Genomic DNA, 22,295 nt, shown 5'->3' on the forward strand with positions numbered 1-22,295 from the left:
ATATTTTGATAACAATACTTTCGTACTTTTACTGAAGTAAATTTTGAAAACCGAACTTGTAACAGACTATTTCTACTATAGTGTATTGATACTTTTAAAACAGCGATGCAGCCGGATTGTCTGACACACCCACCACTACACCAGTGGTTCCCAAACTAGGGGTCAGGACCCCCAGGGGGTCCCCAAATTATTTTGGAGGTTCCCCAGCCCAGATGAATAGCTTAATGTGCAACATTGTTGTCTCACTCAACAGTAAACAAACCAACATACAGTATAAGTGTATACAGGGTATCTTCACATTTATAAAGTGACAATTTAAGGACTTTTAATGACCTTTTTAATACAAACTGGCCGAATTGTCAAATTAAATGATGTAAGAAAGAGGCAAAATGTTTGGAAATAGCCGATCTACAAGCTCACACAACACCTCAAGGCGTTGTGAGCTTGTAGATCTGCTATTTTCACAATATTTATTTGTGGAACCTAGTCAAACTAAATAATGCCTCAACTCCTGAAGTGCTTGGTGCTTGTCAGGGTGGGGCAGTTCAAATTGGATTATTTTTCCTTTTTTTGGGGGGGGGGGGGGTGGGTTTCCAGTTCAAATATGATTATTTATGAGGGTAGGGGGCTGAAAAGTTTGGGAACCCTTGCTCTACACAACATGAAGCAACAGACCACAGCAACATACCAAAGTGTCGTCAACTGTGATAAACGAGCAAGTTATCTATATTATAAAACATACATTAACCACTTCAGCCCTATTTTATACCTAGGCTATTTGAACATTTTTATTGAAAAATTTTCAAACATTTTAGTACTTTTACTTTTGGTACTTTAAGTACATTTTGATACCAATACTTTTGTATTTTTACTCAAGTACATTTTTAATTCCGGACATTTACTTGTAACGGAGTACTTCTGCATTGCAGTATTGATACTTTTACTTAAGTAAAACATTTTAGTACTTTTTCCACCACTGCCTAAACCTAACCTTAACCTCACAGAACAACGTCTAACTGTAACTTCAAATTAATATAACATTTGTCAGAAAAGGTTTAGCATGAGCCACTAAATGTACCGGTAGTTGCATTCCAGTAATATGCATGCCAGACTTCAAAGTATTCCCGGTTTGGTGTCTGGATTTCCCCTTGTGCCCACTCTTCCGAGGTCTGGTGCCCACTCTGTTTTGGTGCCCACTCTTTCTAAGGTGCCCAGAATGTTTTGGTGCCCTACCCTTGATTGTTGAAATAAGTGTTAAATAGCTCTATATTCTGATTCTAATATACTGGTCTATCGTTTGTTCAGTAACAGCTGCAAATGCAGATTTTTGTCTATACCAGGGGTCTTCAACAGGGGCTCCGGGACCCCTAGGCCGGGCAGTGGTTCTCAAACTTTTTCATGTCAAGGATCCCCAAATTGACACTTATTAGCCCGCGGACCCCCCATTTGAAAAGATATGCCAGGGACCCCCATAAGAGAATATTTAAGCAGTGATCTAGCAGTGATTCTGAACCATTTTAATTTCAAGTTTGACATTGTTTGACATGCATTAGGCTACATACCCCCATTTAATGGCATTTCTATCTCTGGGACCCCAATTTATATTGTAAAAACAATGTTAATTTAACTCTCTGAGTTACAGACACGTAAAGGTCCATTTGGTTCCTATCCATCATTTAGCTGGGGACCCCCTGGAACCCCCCCAAGTACCCCTGGGGGTACTATAGGGGGTCCGCCAAATCTTTCTGTGATAGGATTTAGTTTTTTTTACATTAACCACTTGAACCCTAGAATTCCTTTTCTGAGGGGAACATTAGCCGAAAATAGCAGATCTACAAGCTTGTAGATCTGCTATTTTTGGCAAAGAGGCTATAGGTGTAGAGGGAAAAAAGAGCAGACTAAGTAAAAATAAATAATCTGAAACACAATTTTATACAAAATAGAGTAGTTATGATTGGCGCTCTGTGGATTCCTCTATAGATAAACAAGTGGAATTGGAAGTGATGACACAAAGAAATTAGCAGACTTAGACATCAAATGGAAGCTGATAAATGGGAAATCTATCCTGATTGGATGAAATTGGCAACCCGCCTAAAATGTATTTTCTGTTTAAGTGTTTTAGAAAACATAAACACAAATGAACATCTTTTGTGTGATTGTGTCTATGTGTGTTCAGATATAACAGTTTAATAGTTTCAGGGCTGAAGGTGGCTTCCTCAATTCCAAAGCACGTAACACTGATCACCAGTGTGTTTCCCTGTTTCTCTATTGAAGGAGTCATACACATATCCAAATATTCTCTAGTTTTATCATCTAGTTTTCATAATTTTGTTAGTTTTAGTTAACTATAACCTTGGGGGACAAGACTGGAAAAAATGCTAGCATTCTGACTAAAGCAAGTGAAAAACATTCGATTCCAGAGACATGTACAAACAAGCCATTAGGCTTTCATGTTTTTTTTTTCAATCCTATTGAGTTGACCTTGTATGTAAACTGTACCTTATTGTGCTTTTTTCCACCAATTTCTAAATAAAGTATTCAATCAATCAATCAATCACAACCCAACCCTTCAGAAGTTAAACTCTTCATGTGTATGAGTCTGAATGCCATGCCATTAATGAGGACATGGATGATGTTTTTAATGAGTCTAGACACAGTCAAGTATGTTTAAACTGCATTTACTGTAGAGAGTGGCAACATGGTACAAGCCACATCTGTCATGACAGAGGTCTCTCTCTCCAGTGAGTGTGGGGATTAATATAGCAGGCTGTGCATCGATTAGATTGATGCACAACAGGTGTGCAGTCACACCCAGCTCAGAGCCCACTTAGTTTGGACCCAGGCCAGGTGTGACCTCCTAAATCAGCCATGACCCACACAGCACATAGCCCTGAAGCCACGGCCCACACTGCACAATTGTTCCTGTTTGTATTGCAGAAAGCATTTTATCCAAAAAATGATGAATGCTACAAGATTAACATTTTGTTGAAAACATTTATTTGTCAAACAAATGATACTGTGTCAGAAATTGTGTCACTCTGACATTAGCACATTAGCACACAAATTCACAAAGTCATAGAAAAACAGACTCTCCCAGGAGGTATAAATCGGTTAATGACTTGAACACAGTTTAAGGGTCCAGTATGTGTAGATACTAACATAAAAATGTGCTCTGGTTGGTAGTTGACATGGTGGGTCTATCGAAATGATGAAGAAAAGCTATCAACTGAGCCCTCTGATGTACAGTTACATCTGTGACAAAATGTAAACAATAAAGTCAAGCTATCAACTAACCTTTCTGATGTAAAGTTACATCTGTAACAAAATGTATGCAAACAATAAAGCAAAGCTATCAACTGACCCTTCTCACATCTGTGACAAAATGTAATGTATGGAAACAAAGTAAAGCTATCAGTTGACCTTTTCTAATTTACAGTTACATCTGTGAGAGAACGTGTGGCAGGAAAACATCTCTATAAAATGTTTCCAGAGAGTGAATTTTGTTTACACCCCATGTTGGGTCTTTGGCCACTGGCAGGATGACTAGGTCAAGAGGGGTCCAGATGACCAGGTCACAACTGTTAGCTCCACTCAGGTGCAAAGTGCCCTGGATCTGGTGCCAGTAGTTAGATTTATGTTTTTGTTTTAGCGTCAGGGCACCAGTCCCCTCATCTAACTGCAGATAGAAATCCCTTATCTCTGCTGCTGCCTGCCTGACGGTCTTTTCTCTGGCTGACCATGGACACTTGACCTCAATGATGCGATCACCATCATAAACGGTCCCATCTGGAGATGCTCCAAGCAGGCCGCTCTCAGACAAGAACACTCCTCTCTCCTGGATATGCCTCCCTGTGAGCTGCACGTATTGCTGCTTTGCCCTTGCCTCGTGGCGGATTCCCCATTTAATTGCCTTGAAAGAAAAACGTTGCCAGTTATTTTTACAACTGGTTTCTTAGGAACACAGAGATACTTTAAGTAAAACAAATAAAACATACTACTTACTTTAGATCGTGTTTTGAGGGGGTATTGGTCACACAGGGTTTTGAACAAGGATGGAGGGTAAGGACTGCCCGTTGTGGAATGCCGTGCAACTGCTATCAAGACCGCACCAAAGTTGCTTGAAGTGATCCGGTTCTTACGATATAGTGACCTGGTTTTATAAAGAAAACAGAAATTAAAGAGGTAGTTTAGCCAAAAAATGATAATAATAATAATAATTTCACTTGTCCATAAATATCGGCCACGTCCATTCAGTGCCCGTCCCGAACAGGCACTCAAACTTGTGATGTGATAATGAACTTTAAGTTGAAGCATTAAGCCTGATTTACAATTAGTCATAGGACAGTGTCGTGCACCAGAAAGATAAAAAAAGAGCCGATCTACAAGCTCATAATGCATCACGCTTGTAGATTGGCCTTTTCTGGTGCGCGACACCATCGAAGGACGGAGTATAAATTAGGCGTTACTCTGGCTACCTGTCTGTCTGTGTGTGGACGGGTACCCGACTGTCTGTCTGTGTGTGGACGGGTACCTCAGGAACACACTGGCTGTCCCTGTTGAAATTACGTGCACAGACGAGAGACGAGCGGTACCAGTAGACTGTTGTTAACTTTCTGACTGCGGTGCTAGTGCAGAAGACAGGTACAGGAAGCAATGAGGGACAATGCAGACGGCAGCTACGGCAGGAGGCTCAGTACAAAACGTGAAGCAGCAACAATACATTACACCTTCTGAACGCGACCCAACTGCATTCTGGATCCGGCAATGTCAGCACCGCGCTGACCATACGCATGTCCGCGCACACACGACTTGCTGGGCATAGGAGCATTGCTTAGGAGCATGCAGTAGCGATGCTTTTAAACACTTCTATTAATGAAGACATATTCTACATTCTCTTCATTACCTGGTTGTTGAGGTGCATTTACATCTGCGAGACTGACAAGGCAGGAATGTTATTATGAGAGACGTGATTGATTCGATATTAATATTAATGTGATGTGATGGGAGGTATGATCTTGGGTGCATCATGAGATCGCCCATCGTGTTTCCACTCGCCCGTTTGGCAGAGAAGCTTGCCGTTTACAAAAAGAAACCAAAAATACACAACGAAGGAAGGCATACTTGCACAGTGCGGTCTAGAGAGGATTAAGATACACACAAAAAAGCCACATAAAAAAAAAACACAGACACATAAAAGAAAACAGAAAAAGTACCAAAAGCGTGGCACTGCCTCTTTCATGATCTTTCTTACCATAAGGGGTTCCTCCATTGCCCAACGGTGTCTGTCTCAATCTGCCTCTTCTCCAGGTTGGTGACAGAGAGCTTTGACAGCACATACCCAGCCTTGTGCTGAGCCCGGGCATAACCCTCGCTGGCCACCACCCAGTCAAATGTCTCCACGGGTCCAGCTGAAATGAAAATAACAAAAAATAAGTAATAGAATTTAAGGTTATACCCGAACTAACCTGCCTTTCATCACCATTATAATGGTTATGTCTGGGTGTACATACTCCAAACCTTTCCCTTTTTAGGTGCGTTATTTGATGAAAGTGGATGTTTCTACCCCACTAAAATAAATGGAAAAAATCACAAAAATGGTGTGCAAAAGAGCATCTAATTGAAACCATCCGACACAAAAACATCTTCAACCCTCCCACATACATGTTCAATCCTCCCACATACAAACACAAACACATAAGATGATTGGAACTCTGGGCTACCGTTCATATTTGACCCCAATATTACGTTTTTGTTAGATTTTGGCTCATTAAATTGTGATAGTACAAAAGCTAAGCAACATCTAAAATAAAGCGTCTGTTTGTCCTCACCGCAGATGCCCTCTCTGCACGCCTGACACAGAGCTGACTCATGACGTCTGGCCACTGGCCGCTCATCCTCATCATCATCATCATCAGCATCATCATCATCATCATCATCATCAGCGTCATCATCATCGTAGCAGTTCCTCTGTATCTTCTCAAACAGCTTCTCCAGGGCGTCTGTCACTTCTCCTTCTGAAAAGCCCGGGAGGTAGAACCCGGCATCAGGGCAGCGTCTGCAGGCCTGCCCGTAGGGCCTCATGATCACCGCCCCGCGGTCGTCCCCGCTCCGCAGCCGGTAGCGAAACAAGACCACCACGTTGTGCGAGTGGCTACAGCAGAACCTGTGGGAGGTTGGAGGGAGACACAGCAGAGACAACATTCACATCAATCAATGAACACAAGAATATTAGAAATATACCAGTAAATCACACACAGGGACGATGGCCTAGAAAAAAAATACATATCGAATAGTCACCCCATGGAGACTTGAATTCATGGATATTGTTTAGTTTTTGTTGCATTCCTAAGCCAATAATTTGATGACCAGCGGACCGGTAGGCAACGGTTCCGGTAGGAGACACAAAGGAGACTCTTTATTGTGTCTCCTACCGGAACCGCTGCCGGTCATCAAATTATTGGCTTAGGAATGCAACAAAACAAAGAAATATCCATGAATTCAAGTCTCCATAGGGTGACTAATCGATAGGGAAAAAAGTATTTTTGGGGGTGAACTATCCCTTTAATAAGACTGATACAGCATTAGCCTTGGGTCAAGAGAGTCTTAGACTATCATAGATTTATTTGATCAAGTCTGACATTTGCTTATGTATAAGCAAAACATGTCAGACACGAATACATTAATCTATGATAGTCTCTTGATCCCAGGCTAACCCATTAAGACCTGGAACGCATCTGTGTCACTTTAGATTTCTTTGGCTATTCAAAAATAGCAGATATACAAGCTCATAGCACGGCACCTGGCACCTATTTTTGAAAAATCGTGAAAAGATTTTTTTCAAAAAACTGTTACGATTTAGAAAACATTTTCAAGAATCGCCTCAGGTCTTAATGGGCTAATACAGTATGAATAAACATTGTGCATACTGTACCTCCCAGAAGCCCAGTGCTTGTAGACCTTCCATCCTCTCCGCTGCTCCTCTGTGGAGATGCTGTATGTCTGGCTGTAGTTAAAGTTCAGACTCCACTGGTCTTCAGTGTCCAGCTCCGAGTCCAGCATGTCATCAAAGCTGTCCAGCCACTGTGAGGGGTCCCAGGCTGTACAAGAGACACATACAACATTGATTGATTGATTGATTGATTGATGTACTTTATTTAGTAAGACATGAGAACAACAGTACATGGAAGTACAAATTCACAATACAAGGTGTACTAAACTGGAAGACTCATAAAAGCACTGAGCTTGTTTCAAATGAGTTCCCCATGCACACAAATCATGATGACATATAAGAGACAGACAGATATACACAACTACTATAGAATGTCATACAATCAGTTTACAGGTTACTGGTATGAAGAGTGAGAAATATGTACAAAAGGAGAAGGAGAGAGGGGGGGGGTAGGGGGGTAGGTTAGGTTATGACTTAGACAGGGGCCATTTTCCAATTGCAGCCTCCTGAAGGTGTATCTTTAGGGCTGTTTTGAAAGAGAGTAGGGTTTTACACTCCTTTACTCCTTTTGGTAGGGCGTTCCACATTTTTGATGAATAGCATGAGAACGAGTTACTTCCCTTTGTTGAGCCAAAAAAGGGTTGGACAAGGTTTGTGGAGCTGCCTCTGGGATCATGGACATCATTAACATTTTTGAAGTATTTTGACAAATACAGGGGGATCCCAATGTTGTGATATATCTTGAAGACCAGGCCCATAGCAAGTTGCTGTACTCTGTCCACATATTACACATTAACCAGCAATTAACCAACACACATGAACCCCCCCCTTGCATAGGCCTGCCTTTGAATTGAATTGAATACTTTATTAGAAGTTTGCAGGAAAAAAAACATTGGCTTGTTTCCATTGGGTGTCCTTGCTTTGTACTCAATGCATAGACCAGGGGTCTTCAACAGGGGGTCCGGGACCCTTAGGGGGTCCTCAGAGTTACTACAGGGGGTCCGCCAAATCTTTGTGTGATATGATTTTTTTTCTACCTTAACCACTTGAACCCTGGCATCCCTTTTCTGAGGAGAACTTTAGCCAAAAATAGCCGATCTACAAGCCGACACTGCGAGGCGTTGTGGGCTTGTAGATCGGCTATTTTTGGCAAAGAGGTATAGGTGTAGAGGGAAAAAAGAGCAGACCAAGCAAACGAAAAAAAGTATAATCTGAAACACAATTTCATACAATATAGAGTAGGGGGACCCTGCTTCATCTCTCTCTCAGCTATGGGGTCCTTGGCCTGAAAACGTTGAAGACCCCTGGCATAGACATTAAATGACAGACAGATATACACTACTATGCAGAACATCATTTAAACAGTTTAAAGGTAAGAAAAACAAAAAATAAGTACAATAAACAGTGGGGGGGCGGGGCTATTCTGTAACAGGCGAAAACCTATAAAATAGATTAATTTGGCCGAAGAGATAGCACATCATCACGCCACAAAGTTGATGTACCACAAGTTTTAAGTGGTTATTAGGCCTAAACATTATAATCTAGGCTAATTGACAGGCTAGATTATGGTGTTGAAGTTGAAGAAAATATATTTCCTTCATCGTCGTGCAGTATTTAAAACAGTTCATTACAATGAATTATGATTTAAGTAGGATGATAATCATATACTGTCTGCATATTCTTTGATTTACAGTAGCCTACCTCTGTTCATTGTTCAGGTTGAGGTTTTAAAGATTTGAGGAGAAAATCGTCGCCAAATGAATGAAAAAGCCTGGAAGTTTTCCTGCAGCTGATGGTGGCTTTCAGGTGGTTTCCAGTTTCCACTGTCTGATGTTCTGCTTAAATCTTTTAAATAGACTCACATCTCCCCTCTAGTGTTCAAAGAAAGGAAATGCATTAATGGATGAATCGAAACGATCATTCATGTCCATGAAACGTTCAGAATAAAGTTATAGAAACATATAGTCAAGCAGCTGGATTGAACGAAAAAGCGTATTTTTTCCCCCTGCAAAATCCGTCACAAACGTTTTGCTTTCACTTTCCATTCCAAGCATCTCTGCCACATACAGCCACAGCCAGTTATAACTGCCTCTGACAGTCAGACCAGAGAACCAACCCCCATTAACAACATCATGTTTCATGACATCATAAAAGAGTCCTCAACAGTGATTAAAGGACAACGTTATCTAGAAGACCATTGGTGACCCCCAGGGGTCCTTGAGGGAGTTCCAGGGGGTCCCCAGCTAAATGATGGATAGTTAGGAACCAAATTGACCCAGGACCCTTATGGGTCTGTAACTCTGAGAGTGACCTACAAATGTACCCCCTCTTAATATGGGGGTCCCTGGCGTATCTTTTCAAATGGGGGTCCGGGGGCTAATAAGTGTCAATTTGGGGGTCCTTGACATGAAAAGGTTTGAGAACAACTGATCTAGACCAGGCTCTCAAACATCTTCATGTCAAGGACCCCCAAATTCGATATTTTTGAAAAACATTTTGTGTAGGTTTCTAAGTCCAAATGTAAGTCTAAAATAGGATTAAAGTGGTTAAACTGATTTTGATGCTATATGACACATTTAGCTGGGGACCCCCTGGAACCCCTTTGAGGACCCCACTGATTTAGACTGGTATACCAGCCCAGAAAGTATTAAACAGTTATATCTTAGTATCCTACTGACACAAAAAGTGTTGTGTTCTAAAGCATTTAAACACAAAATGTTTGTATGTTTTAATCATGTAAAAATAAATGAGAGGCATGCAATTATATTCACAAATATGTAATTACTTTGTAGAAAGCATGCCAATACTTTGTTAAAAAGAGATTTTGTGTAGATGGGCCGTAGTATATAGACTCTTAGGATCTATATACTAGGGGACAATTTTCACGTCGGGATACAAATTTTATCCAATCAGAAGAGATAACTCATACAGGATACAGGATAAACAAGAGAAATTGGAAGTGATGACACAAATAAATGAGCAGACAGAATTGGAACTTGAACATTATCAAATTGAAGCTGATAAATGGGTACTCTGACCTGATTGGAAGAAAGTGGCAACCCATCTGAACATTTATTTTCTATTTAAGTGTTTTAGAAAACCTAAATAAACACAAATTAACATATTTTGTGTCACTCACTATGTGTTTTAAGATATAACAGTTTAATAGTCTACCCATATCTAAAATATATTTCCCATCTAGTTTCCATTATTTCGTTATAAACGATAACCTTGGGGGACAAGACTGGAAATAACACCCCACAATGCACAATTCTTGCTGTTTGTATTGCAGAAAGCATTTGATCAAAAAACAACGATGCCACCAGATTAACATTTTGTTGAAAACATTTATTTGTCAAACAAATGTTACTGTGCCAGAAATTGTACGATCACTCTGACATTAGCACATATGAAATTCACAAAGTCAAAGGAAAACAGACTCTCATGGTATAAATCGGTTAAGTCAAGTCAGTAAAAAGTAAAAAGGTGGGTCCTCAGTTTGGATTTGAAAATCTCAATGGTGGGGCTTATCTTGATGTGAAAAGGGAGATTATTTCAGAGTATAGGTGCGGCCTCAGAGGATGATCTAAGTAACCTAGTGGCTGCGGAGGCTCTTCAATCAGATAGAAATGTATGGAGGGGCTACGTCGTTGAGAGCGTTAAAAACAAAGAGCAAAGCTTTAAAGACCGGACCCATCAAAACCGGGAAAAAATCTGTGTCAGTTAAGATTCTTGTGTTGATGTACAAGCTTGTATGAGCTTGTACATCTTTTATTTTTGAACATTTTTGAAACACCTTGAAAGTGTGAGAACAACTGATTAAGAAGGCATTTGTAGAATCGGCCTCAGTGCAGTTTAAGGGTCCGGTGAGTGTAGATACCATCATAAAAATGTTGGTAGTTGACATGGTGGGTCTATCAAAATGATAAATAAAAGCTATCAACTGACCTTTCTGATGTACAGTTACATCTGTGACAAAATCTATGGAAACAAAGTAAAGCTATCAATTGATCTTTCTGATGACGGAATGTATGGAAGCAATAAAGCAAAGCTATCAACTGGACCCTTCGGATGCAGTTACATCAGTGAGAGGGTTAGGGTAGAATGTGTGGTAGGAAAACATCTTTATAAAATGTTTCCAGAGTGTGAATGTTTTCAGCCCATGTTGGGTCTTTGGGCACTGGCAGGATGACTAGGTCAAGAGGGGTCCAAATGACCAGGTCACAACTGCTAGCTCCACTCAGGTGTAGGTTGCCCTGGATCTGGTGCCAGTAGTTGAAGCCAGTTATATGATTTTTGTTTAGCGTCAGGGCACCACTCACCTTATCTAACTGCAGATAGAAATCCCTAATCTCTCTTGCTGCCTGCCTGATTTTCTTTTCTCTGGCTGACAATGGACACTTGACCTCAATGATGCGATCACCACCAGACACCGTCCCATCTGGAGATGCTCCAAGCAGCCCGCTGTCAGACAAGAACACTCCTCTCTCCTGGATATGCCTCCCTGTGAGCTGTGTGTATTGCTGCTTTGCCCCTGGCTCATTGCGGATTCCATATTGTACTGCCTTGAAAGAAAAATGTTGCCAGTTATTATTAACTGTTTTCTAGGGAACACAGAAACATGCAATATGTTTAAAAACAATAACGTATAACCCACTACTTACTTCAACTCTGCTGAGGTCGTATTGTCCAAGCAGCTTTTTGAATAAGGAAGCAGGGTAAGATCTTCGCCTAACTGCTGCCAAGACTTCGCCAAATTTGCTTGCAGTGAGACGATTCTTACGATATGCAAACCTGTTATTATAAAGAAACCAGAAATTAGGGACATAGCTCAGCTATTGTGGAATACATTAATTGTGTCACTTCTCCATTCATCTGGGAACCCATAGTAAAAAAAAAAAAGGAAAAACAGCACCCTGTGCAGTTTTTTTTCTCTGAATCTGTTCTTGAGAGATTACTTCTCCATTAACTGGCATTTGAACAGCGGCCATGTCTATTCAACGCCTTTCGGCCTGGCGGAGACAATTAGGCATTACTCTGGCTACCTGTCTGTCTGTGTGTGTGGACGGGCACCTCGGGAACACACTGTCTGTCCCTGCTGCTGTAATATATTTATATGTGTAATGATTAGAGACTAGACTGTCGTTAACTTTCTGACTGCTGTGCTGGTGCAGAAGACAGGTAAAGGGAGCAATGAGGGTCAATGCAAACGGCAGGTACAGAGGCTCCACACAAAACGTGGAGCAACAGCATTAGACCTGCTGAACGCGAGCGACCCAACTGCCTGTCACCATTCTGGATCCGGTGATGTCAGCACTGTGCTGACCATACGCATGTCCGTGCGCACACGACTTGCTGGTCAATCACGCGGTAGCGATGCTTTTTAACACTTCTATTAACGGCTCCACAACAAATACACTGTTTTACATGCATGGATTACACAGATTATGAAGACGTTCCACATTCTCTTCATTTCCTGGTTGTTGAGGTGCATAGGTGTGTGTAGGTTATTTTTGAGTGATGTCATTCGATATTAAATATTAATGTGACGGGATGTATGATCTTGGGTGTGTCATAGGATCTGTCTGTTTCTACTCATCCGTTTGACAGAGATGCTTGCAGCTTACAAAAATAAACACAAAATACACAGGGAAGGCATCCTCGCACAGTTTAACCACACCGGATGATCTTGAGAATTAAGATACATAAATAGCCACATAAAAAAAACACGAGAAAAGAAAACAGAACAAGTACTAAAATCATGGCACTACCTCTTTAATGATCTTTCTTACCATAAGCGGTTCCTGTGTTGCCCAACGGTGTCGGTCTCAATCTTCTGCCTCTTCTCCAGGTTGGTGACAGAGAGCTTTGACAGCACGTACCCAGCCTTGTGCTGAGCCCGGGCATAACCCGCGCTGGCCACCACCCAGTCAAATGTCTCCACGGGTCCAGCTGTAATGAAAATAACTAAAATTAGTAATAGTATTTAAAGCAGCACTATATAACCTTTCTCTTCTAAACCGGATTTGAACCCGGTTTCCTGCGCAATTGTGACATTTTTATACCGTTGAGCTAATAATAGAGCCTGCCTGCTTGCTCAGGGGATAAATTGAATCTCGACCATCAGGTCAAAATGTGTGTCAGATCCTGTGTCTAGGTGAGCTTTGACACTATCTAAATGTCTCAATAGAAGAGCAGGGAGTCAAAATACATCCAGCCCAATTTTATAAGTTATATTGCTCATTTGACTTTCCTATTTTGTCTCATCTGTTTATGAAAGTAGGTAGCTGATATATTGCACTTTTACTTTTACTTACTCAAAGCGCTTTACAATGGTTCATTCATTCATACAGGGAGGGGACATTGGGAGGTGGAGCGGCGAACAGTCGACGCCAGCGTCCCCACTTTTCCCACATTCACACACCAATGGTTGCAAGCGAGCGCCGACCGAATCATTGGAGGCAATGTAGGGTTCAGTGTCTTGCCCAAGGACACTTCGACATGTGGACAGGAGGAGGAGCCGGGATTCGAACGACCCACGGATCATTGGACGACCTGCTCTACCTCCTGAGCCACAGCCGTCCCTAACTAAGGTATACTCTTAGTTGCTTGTTTTAGAAGAGAATGCACTTAAAACTTCTGGTGATTAGTAGTTTCGTTCCCTACCTATGTTGAATGCACTTATTATAAGTCGCTTTGGATAAAAGCATCTGCTAAATGACTGTAATAATATTGTATGGCTAATTATCACAATTATAAAGGCGCACTTCATTTATTCCAAATCTTTCCCTTTTTAGGTGTGTTATCTACCTCCCCCAAAATGAACAGTGGTGCAAAACAGCATCTAAATTAAACCGTCCCACACAAAACATGTTCAACCCCTCCCACACACAAACACATAAGATGATTGGAACTCTGGGCTACCGTTCATATTTGACCCCAATATTACGTTTTTGTTAGATTTGTGCTTATTAAATTGTAATATGAAAACGTTCAGCAACATTTAAAATAAAAAGCTCTATTTGTCCTCACCACAGATGCCCTCTCTGCACGCCTGACACAGAGCTGACTCATGATGTCTGGCCACTGGCCGCTCATCCTCATCATCATCACCATCATCATCATCGTAGCAGGTCCTCTGTATCTTCTCAAACAGCTTCTCCAGGGCGTCTGTCACTTCTCCTTCTGAAAAGCCCGGGAGGTAGAACCCGGCATCAGGGCAGCGTCTGCAGGCCTGCCCGTAGGGCCTCATGATCACCGTCCCGCGGTCGTCCCCGCTCCGCAGCCGGTAGCGAAACAAGACCACCACGTTGTGCGAGGTCCATTTGCTGGAGCAGTGGCTACAGCAGAACCTGTGGGAGGTTGGAGGGAGACACAGCAGAGACAACATTCACATCAGTCAATGAATGTCAGTAATATATACCGGTCAATCACACACAGAGATGAGTAACCCCCCAGTGCTCAACCTTCTGCTTGCCAGGACGGGGTCTCAAAAACAGGGCTATAAGAGCCATATGGTTTCTGTTTGTTTTCTATGACGTTACTGCGTCTGCGTCAAGGCCAAGGTTGCCTAGGTACCTAACAGGGTCTGCAATCAAGCACAGGTGTTGCTTGTGGCAGAGGCACACAGTTTTTGACTGTGTTATTCCCGTGCATTTAAGTGTTTAAGTTTAATTGTATTTATTTATTTGTATGCTAATGTTGACAGAGAATAAAAGCTTTTCGTTTATGAACTTCACGGACGGTTTGGAATTCAGTTTTTATAGAGCACACGACTGAACTGATCCCTGGCCATCGGCAACCAGTTGTGCCAGAAGTACAGGACTTTTGACACTACTAAGGGCCATCACCCTTTTTAAGATCCCTGAAGAGGATATTTAAGCCTTTTTTTGCAATGGGCGGTTTAATAACCTGATTAATTTCCTGACCACAACCAGTCCCTCCTCCTCTTCTGCCTATAAAAACAAAAGCCAAAGCGAGGGCAATTGTTCTCCTCTTGTCAATCAACATGGCCATTGCAACATAGGGTGTTGATAGCCTAGGCCAGTGGTTCTCAAACTTTTTCATGTCAAGGACCCCCAAAATGATATGTATTTGGCCGCGGACCCCCATCTCAAAATATTTTTGTTCCAGGGACCCCTCAGAAGCAAAGATTTGAGTTACAAATGTTCGCTTTAAAAATATATATATTCAAAGATTTGCACAAACTTTCGTGATTGTTCAAAAATAGCAGATCTACAAGCTCATATATCTGCTATTTTTGAATGACCAAAGTATAAAAGGTTAAAGTGGTTCAAATTATTGCAATGCTATATTAACACATTTTGCTGGGGACCCCCTGGAACGCCCCCATGGACCCCTGGGGGTCCCCGGACCCCAGTGTGAGAACCAATGGCCTAGGCAATATTTAAGGCTAAAAAACAGTCACATGATGCACACTTTTCTTCTTTACTTTTTTTCAGCAGATAAAGCGTTCTTTCCTCATAAAGAGGTGGATAGTGTGAACTTATTTAGTTTCACAGTTTTTGATAAAAACTCAGTCATAGACAAATAATTCCTGCCAGCTCAAGCATGATCTGAACATGTCTGTTAACGTGGGCATTTGGCTAAAGTTGCAAAGTGATAGCCTAGCACAAGCACATATACAGTAGACGACTGATATTTTTAATGTTTTAATGTGAGTTGAGGAAGTTTGGCACATGACTGGACCTGTCCTGGATACAGGACCTATTGCCGAGGTGGAATTAAGCATGAACGTGCGTGCACATGCACATACGTATGTATGTACGTGTCAGAATAGTTTAAACTTTACAGGTTTGTCTCCACTACCCATCTTTAATAACTAACATTACAGTGTGCTACATTATTGTTTTAAGTTCAATTTTAAACCTGACTTTCATTGTTGTGAACCCTCAACTTTCACAACATAATTCACGTGTCAGACTATGAGAGCAGCTGTATCTGTATCTGTGGTTTCCTGTCTCTCTTTAAAAACAACACAAACGCTGATCAAACTGAACGTCCCAGCTGAGAGGGCGAGGAGTGTTGTCTGGTAAGCTACCCGACAACCACGTGATTTCTTGGAAATCTGAAGAGGTGAAAGTTAGGCACTAAAAGGCAGCCTTCATCAACCGTCCTGGCAAAACACACACACACCACGAGGGGGTGGAGAATACATGCTTCTTAACCACTCTAACTCTGAGCATTCTAGCAGGTGAAAACAGCAGATCTACAAGCTCACGGCGCGTTGCAACAGCAACACATTGTGAACTTGTAGATCGACTATTTTCGGGCAATGAATGAATAGAGTAGAGACAAACACAGGAGGGGGCCTGGTATTCATTGAGATGCATATTGCATGTGGAAAGTAAGGATCACGACCACACATTTACAGAGTGCTCCGCATCATTGGTTCTCAAAGTGGGGTCCGGGGACCCCCAGGGGTACTTGAGGGGGTTCCAGGGGGTCCCCAGCTAAATGATAGATAGGAACCAAATTGACCCTTATGGGACTGTAACTCTGAGAGTGTACAAATGGAACCAAATGGACCCGTTAGGGTCCATTTGGTTCCATTTGTACACTCTCAGAGTTAAATTAACATCGATTTTACAATATAAATTGGGGTCCCAGAGATATAAATGCCAGTAAATGGGGTAAATTTAATTAAAATGGTTGAGAATCACTGCTAGAGCCATAAAAATCTTCTCATATGTGGATCATATTTGGCTTATCTTTTCAAATGGGGGTCCGCGGGCTATAAGTGTTAATTTGGGGGTCCCTGGCATGAAAAAGTTTGAGAACCACTGCTCCACATAGCTTATAGCAGTGGTTCTTAAGGTGGGGTCCGGGGACCCCCAGTGGTCCTTGAGGGGGTTCCAGGGGGTCCCCAGCAAAACTTTAAGATAATATAGCATATATATAGCAACTTTAAACCTAAATACATACTGTGTAGGCCATTTGAAAATAGCTGATGATCTACAAGCTCACAACATGTCGTGATGTGACAACATTTTTTGGGGATACTTTTTTTTTTGCATTTTAACCACACTAATATTGTATGGGGGTCTCTGGCACTAAATATCATCTGATAGGGGTTCACAGTCAAATACATATGAATTGGGGGTCCTTGACATGAAAAATCACTCTCTTATAGCAGTGGTTCTCAAACTTTTTCATGTCAAGGACCCCCAAATTGACACTTATTAGCCCACGGACCCCCATTTCAAAAGATATGCCAGGGACCCCCATAAGAGAAGATTTTTCACTGCTAGCTACCAGTGATTCTCAACCATTTTAATTTCAAGAGGACCCCCAGTTTGACATGCATTAGGCTACGGACCCCCATTTAATGGCATTTCTATCCTTGGGACCCCAATTTATATTGTAAAATCAATGTTAATTTAACTCTGAGAGTGTACAAATGGAACCAAATGGACCCGTTAGGGTCCATTTGGTTCCATTTGTACCACGCTACGAGCTACGAGCTTGTAGATCTGCTATTTTTGAAAAATAGTGAAAATGTGTGCAAATCTTTGAATATATATATTTTTAACATTAAAAAAAAAAAAAAGTGCTTCTGGGGGATCCCTGGAACAACATTTTGAGATGGGGATCCGCAGCCAAATACATATAATTCTGGGGGTCCTTGACATGTAAAATATTGAGCACCACACTGATATAGAAACATACGTTTTTCAGAATACTGTTGGGATTTAGGAGACATGTAGAATCGGCTTCAGGTCTTAATGGGTTAATAAGACTGATACAGTATTTTAGTCATTCCGATACCGATACCAGTATCGGAAGAGCTGCCGTTACTGCCTTAAATGCTGGTATCGGTATCGGTGAGTATGTCAGTCTGTGCCATTCTGATACCATGTAATTTATCACATGATGATATTTCATTTACGGTCATCAATTATTTAGTATTTTGAACGCTTCAGTTGAGGTTGCACTACTAGTTTATACTCTTATTGTACTATTTACGTTATTATTTGACTAACTAACTTGTAGCTGTACATTAACAATTATTAGTGGAATTTGTATTTATTCCTAGATCTGTGGTTCTCAAACTTTTTAATTTCAAGGACCACCATAAGAGTTTACAGACCTGTAAGGGTTCATTTGGAACCCCCTCACGGAACCCAGAGAGTTCCTGGACCCCACTCTGAGAGACACTTCTTTTCTTTTTAAATTACTATTAAATTAGTATTAGTCTTTATAAATCTATATGATAGTATTAGTCAGTAGCCTATGAATGTTAAAATGCATTGTGCATACTGTACCTCCCAGAAGCCCAGTGCTTGTAGAGCTTCCATCCTCTCCTCTGCTCCTCTGTGGAGATGCTGTATGTCTGGCTGTAGTTAAAGTTCAGACTCCACTGGTCTTCAGTGTCCAGCTCTGAGTCCAGCATGTCACCAAAGCTGTCCAGCCACTGTGAGGGGTCCCAGGCTGTACAAGAGACACATAAAACATATTATTGCACACATTAAACACACATATGAACACTTGCATAGTTGCATAATGGCCTGCCTGATACTGTAACAGACGGAAATCGTCAAACACCTGTCGAAAATATATTAATTTGAGCGAAAAATATGCAAAAATGTTTGCACATCTACCCTGAAACACGACTGTCATCATGACAGTCACGGCGGAACTTGTTCCTGGTTTTGGCACTTTCTCCATTTACAACCCTTACATCTAGAAAAGAAACGTTCAGATTTCAAATATAAAGTGCTGACCCCACGGCCATGGATGTAACAAGTTGAAACGCCTGGGTCTACGTACCCGTATCTTCCGTATTGTTCAATAAAAGCATTTTAATCCGATCGGTGGCTATTTTCTCAAAATGTCCTTCGTATGCCTTCAAGTACGCGACCATATCGGTTGGGAGGTGTATTGCACTTTGATACATGATAACTCTATGAGAAAATGGCCACCCGATCGGATTAAAATGATTTTTATTGAACAATACGGTAGATACGGGTACTTAGACCCAGGCGTTTCAACTTGTTACATCCATGGCCGCGGGGTCAGCACTTTTACTTATATTTGAAATCAGAACGTTTATGTAGCCAAAACCAGGAACAAGTTGCGCCATGAATGACGCTTGTGACAGACGAGCGTCATGTGAACCATGGCTACAACTACAAGGCACAATGCTTATTTATTGATGTACCACAAACTAAGTTTAAGTGATTATTATTAGGCCTAATCATTATAAGAGGCTAACTGACAGGCTAGATTATGTTCCCATCGTCCTGCAGTATTTAAAACAGTTACAGAGTTATGAGGATGATCATCATGAACTAAATGTCTGTATATTCTTTGATTTACAGTATCCTACCTCTGTTCATTGTTCAGGATTTTGGGAGAAATTTGTCTTCAATGAATGAAAAGGCGTCGAAGTTTGCCTGCAGCGGATGAATGAATGACAGAGTCTTGAGTTCTTCCTGGTGGTTTTCAGGTGGTTTCCACAAGTTTGATGTTCTGCTTAAATCCGTTTAATAGACGCACATCTCCCCTCTAGTGTTCAACGCGAGGAAATGCATTTATTTGTGTTAATTATCGAAACGATCATTCATGTCGATGAAGAGTTCAGAATAAACTTATAGTAACATATAGTAGTCGAGCAGCTGAATTGAATGAAAAGCGTCTTCTGCTGAATTCCTGCAAAATCCGTCGCAAAACTTTCCATTCCAACTAAGCATCTCTCTCTCTGGGACCAAGGCTGCAGCCAGATAACGGAGAACAAACCCCCATTAACATAACTTGGCATCATAAAAGTGTCCTCAACAGTGATTAAAGGACAATGGTATCTAGATCAGGCTCTCAAACATTTCCATGTCAAGGACCCCCAAATTAACTGCGACCAGTGGTTCTCAAACTTTTTCATGTCAAGGACCCCCAAATTGACACTTATTAGCCCGCAGACCCCCATTTGTAAAGATAAGCCAGGGACCCCCATAAGAGAAGATCTCTACGGCTCTAGCAGTGATTCTCAATCATTGTAATTGAAGGACCCCCCCAGTTTGACCTGCATTAGGCTACGGACCCCCATTTAATGGCATTTCTATCTCTGGGACCCCAATTCATATTGTAAAATCAATGTTAATTTAACTCTGAGAGTGTCCAAATCAGAATCAGAATCAGAATCAAACTTTATTGTCACATCACATTACAGGTAATATGGGTGAAATTCTTAATTGTACAAGCCCATTAATGCAGTTAAAAGATAGAAGAGGTAGAAGTACAGTAAAGTGCATTTGAAAGAGTGGCTTAATGTACGTAATAAGTTAAGGAAAAACAAAAATGTGTCTGTAATTAAAATGGAACCAAATGGGTCCATTTGGTTCCATTTGTACACTCTCAGAGTTACAGACCCATAAGGGTCCATTTGGTTCCTATAAATCATTTAGCTGGGGACCCCCTGGTATCCCCTCAAGTACCCCTGGGGGTCCCCGGACCCCACTTTGAGAACCAATGATCTAGATCAGGCTCTCAAACATTTCCATGTCAAGGACCCCCAAATTGTCTGTGTAGACAGCGGGACCTCATTTGAAAACATGATCAGGACCCCCCAAAAGAGAATATTTTCTTCTTTTTTCCCCCCCATAATTACCGGTAGTAATGTTTCAAGATTTTTCACAATCTTTCAATATTTTTGAAAAGTTTAAGTCTAAAATAGGATTAAATCTTTTGATGCTATATGACAAACTTTGCTGGAGGAGACCCCATGGAAACCCTTCAAAGACCCCCCACTGTCAATGATTTAGACATACAGTACCAGCCCCAAAACTATTAAACTGTTATATCTAGTATCCTACTGACACAAACAGTTGATTTGTTGTGATCTAAAGCATTTAAACACAAAATATTTGTGTTCATTGTATGTTTTAATCATTTAAAAATAAATGAGAAGGGCGCAATTATATTCACAAATATGATATTACTTTGTAGAAAGCATGCCATAGAACAATACTTTGTTAAAAAGAGATGTTTATGCAGAAGGAAAAAGGAGGGGGCATATAGTATATAGACCCCAGGGGACTCCTGTCAACTTAGGTATGTATGTAAGGGTTAAGTGATCATTTCATTTCATTATTTATTTCGTTTTTATGTGTTTTTATCTTGGCTTAATGCAGAGACAAGTTCTGTTGTGGAAGAAAATCTTTATCTTCTTTAAGTTCATAGAATTGTGGAATATGTGGAAGAAACCAATAACCCAAACAATGATTCTTAATCAAAGCTTTACTAATATCTTTCAGAATCATACATAGCATACACAGTACTCATGCATACAATACTTATGAGGCAACACCTTTTCTGGGGCGCTGGGTTCACAGACCTACACAGTATTGTAAATCAGCATTGGACAGGACAAACACTGGGCCTAAGTCATGTGTGTGTGTGTGTGTGTGTGTGTGTGTGTGTGTGTGTGTGTGTGTGTGTGTGTGTGTGTGTGTGTGTGTGTGTGTGTGTGTGTGTGTGTGTGTGTGTGTGTGTGTGTGTGTGTGTGTGTGTGTGTGTCCATTGGCCTTGGTTTCCTCCTGCAATCTCCTTTCTTTCCAGTGTGTTGCCTATGCAGACAGGAGCCTTTGTCTAGCTACTTCTCTCGTATCTTCATCTCACATACTGGCAGAGCATTCCAATCTACTGAGGCTACTGCAGCCAAGGTCAAGATTATTACAATAAGCCGTATATGGTATTATGACGACATGCTGGTGAAACCAGGTGTTTGTGAAGAAAGGATAACACCAGCAGTGACTTTCTAATACATATGACACTGAGACACTCTCCAATGCTGGTAACCATGCACTTGAACCTATTCTGAGTCTAACATTCAGATGTTTTGGGCGAATTTACTTTAGAGCAAAAACAGGAGGGGGCCTAATATACTGTAATATAATAATAATAATAATAATAATAATAATAATAATAATAATAAATAAGAATAAATAGATTTAAGTGGTTAAACCAGGCAAAGAGTGATTTGTGTATTCATCTTAGGATAGTATCAGCATGAGTAATAAGTATAAAAGTAAGGTAAGATAAATAATGTATTTTAGGAACACAAGGATAGGTTAAGTATAGTATAATTATCTACTGCAGCAGCACTTGGGCAGAGCCATTTCAACACAATATTTATGCAATTTCCACTTAACTCCATTTCCGGTGAACTCATGTCAAAGTTTACTTTGTATATATGGCTGTTAAAAATATTTTTTTCTCCTTTGAATTACATTTGAATTACCTGGACGACAGAGCATCAGGTATAAAAGCCTTTATGTTTTTCTTAATTCACTTTAGTTAAATCTATTCTAAGAACCACCATATACCGTAT

General features: G+C 41.0%; 2 protein-coding genes across 2 annotated transcripts; both read right to left on the reverse strand.

The window, feature by feature from the left end:
- Window positions 1-3,107: 3,107 nt before the first annotated feature.
- Window positions 3,108-6,086, reverse strand: LOC311062159 (uncharacterized protein). The gene is made up of 4 exons (XM_084080994.1): window positions 5,829-6,086; window positions 5,252-5,408; window positions 4,003-4,150; window positions 3,108-3,910 (listed from the first exon to the last, which is right to left on the reverse strand). The coding sequence occupies exons 1-4, from the start codon at window positions 6,079-6,081 to the stop codon at window positions 3,437-3,439; spliced, it is 1,032 nt and encodes a 343-aa protein (XP_083937120.1). The 5' UTR covers window positions 6,082-6,086; the 3' UTR covers window positions 3,108-3,436.
- Window positions 6,087-10,568: 4,482 nt separating this feature from the next.
- On the reverse strand, window positions 10,569-19,308 carry LOC311061819 (uncharacterized protein; the record flags this gene model as incomplete). The annotated part of the gene is made up of 6 exons (XM_084080516.1): window positions 10,569-11,514; window positions 11,614-11,743; window positions 12,742-12,901; window positions 13,982-14,301; window positions 18,235-18,400; window positions 19,299-19,308. The coding sequence occupies 6 exons, from the start codon at window positions 19,306-19,308 to the stop codon at window positions 11,044-11,046; spliced, it is 1,257 nt and encodes a 418-aa protein (XP_083936642.1). The 3' UTR covers window positions 10,569-11,043.
- Between the last annotated feature and the right edge of the window lie 2,987 nt (window positions 19,309-22,295).

This window comes from Gymnoscopelus microlampas (genome assembly GCF_963454915.1).
Source record: "Gymnoscopelus microlampas genome assembly, chromosome: 15".
In the NCBI taxonomy this organism is placed as follows: Eukaryota; Metazoa; Chordata; class Actinopteri; order Myctophiformes; family Myctophidae; genus Gymnoscopelus; species Gymnoscopelus microlampas.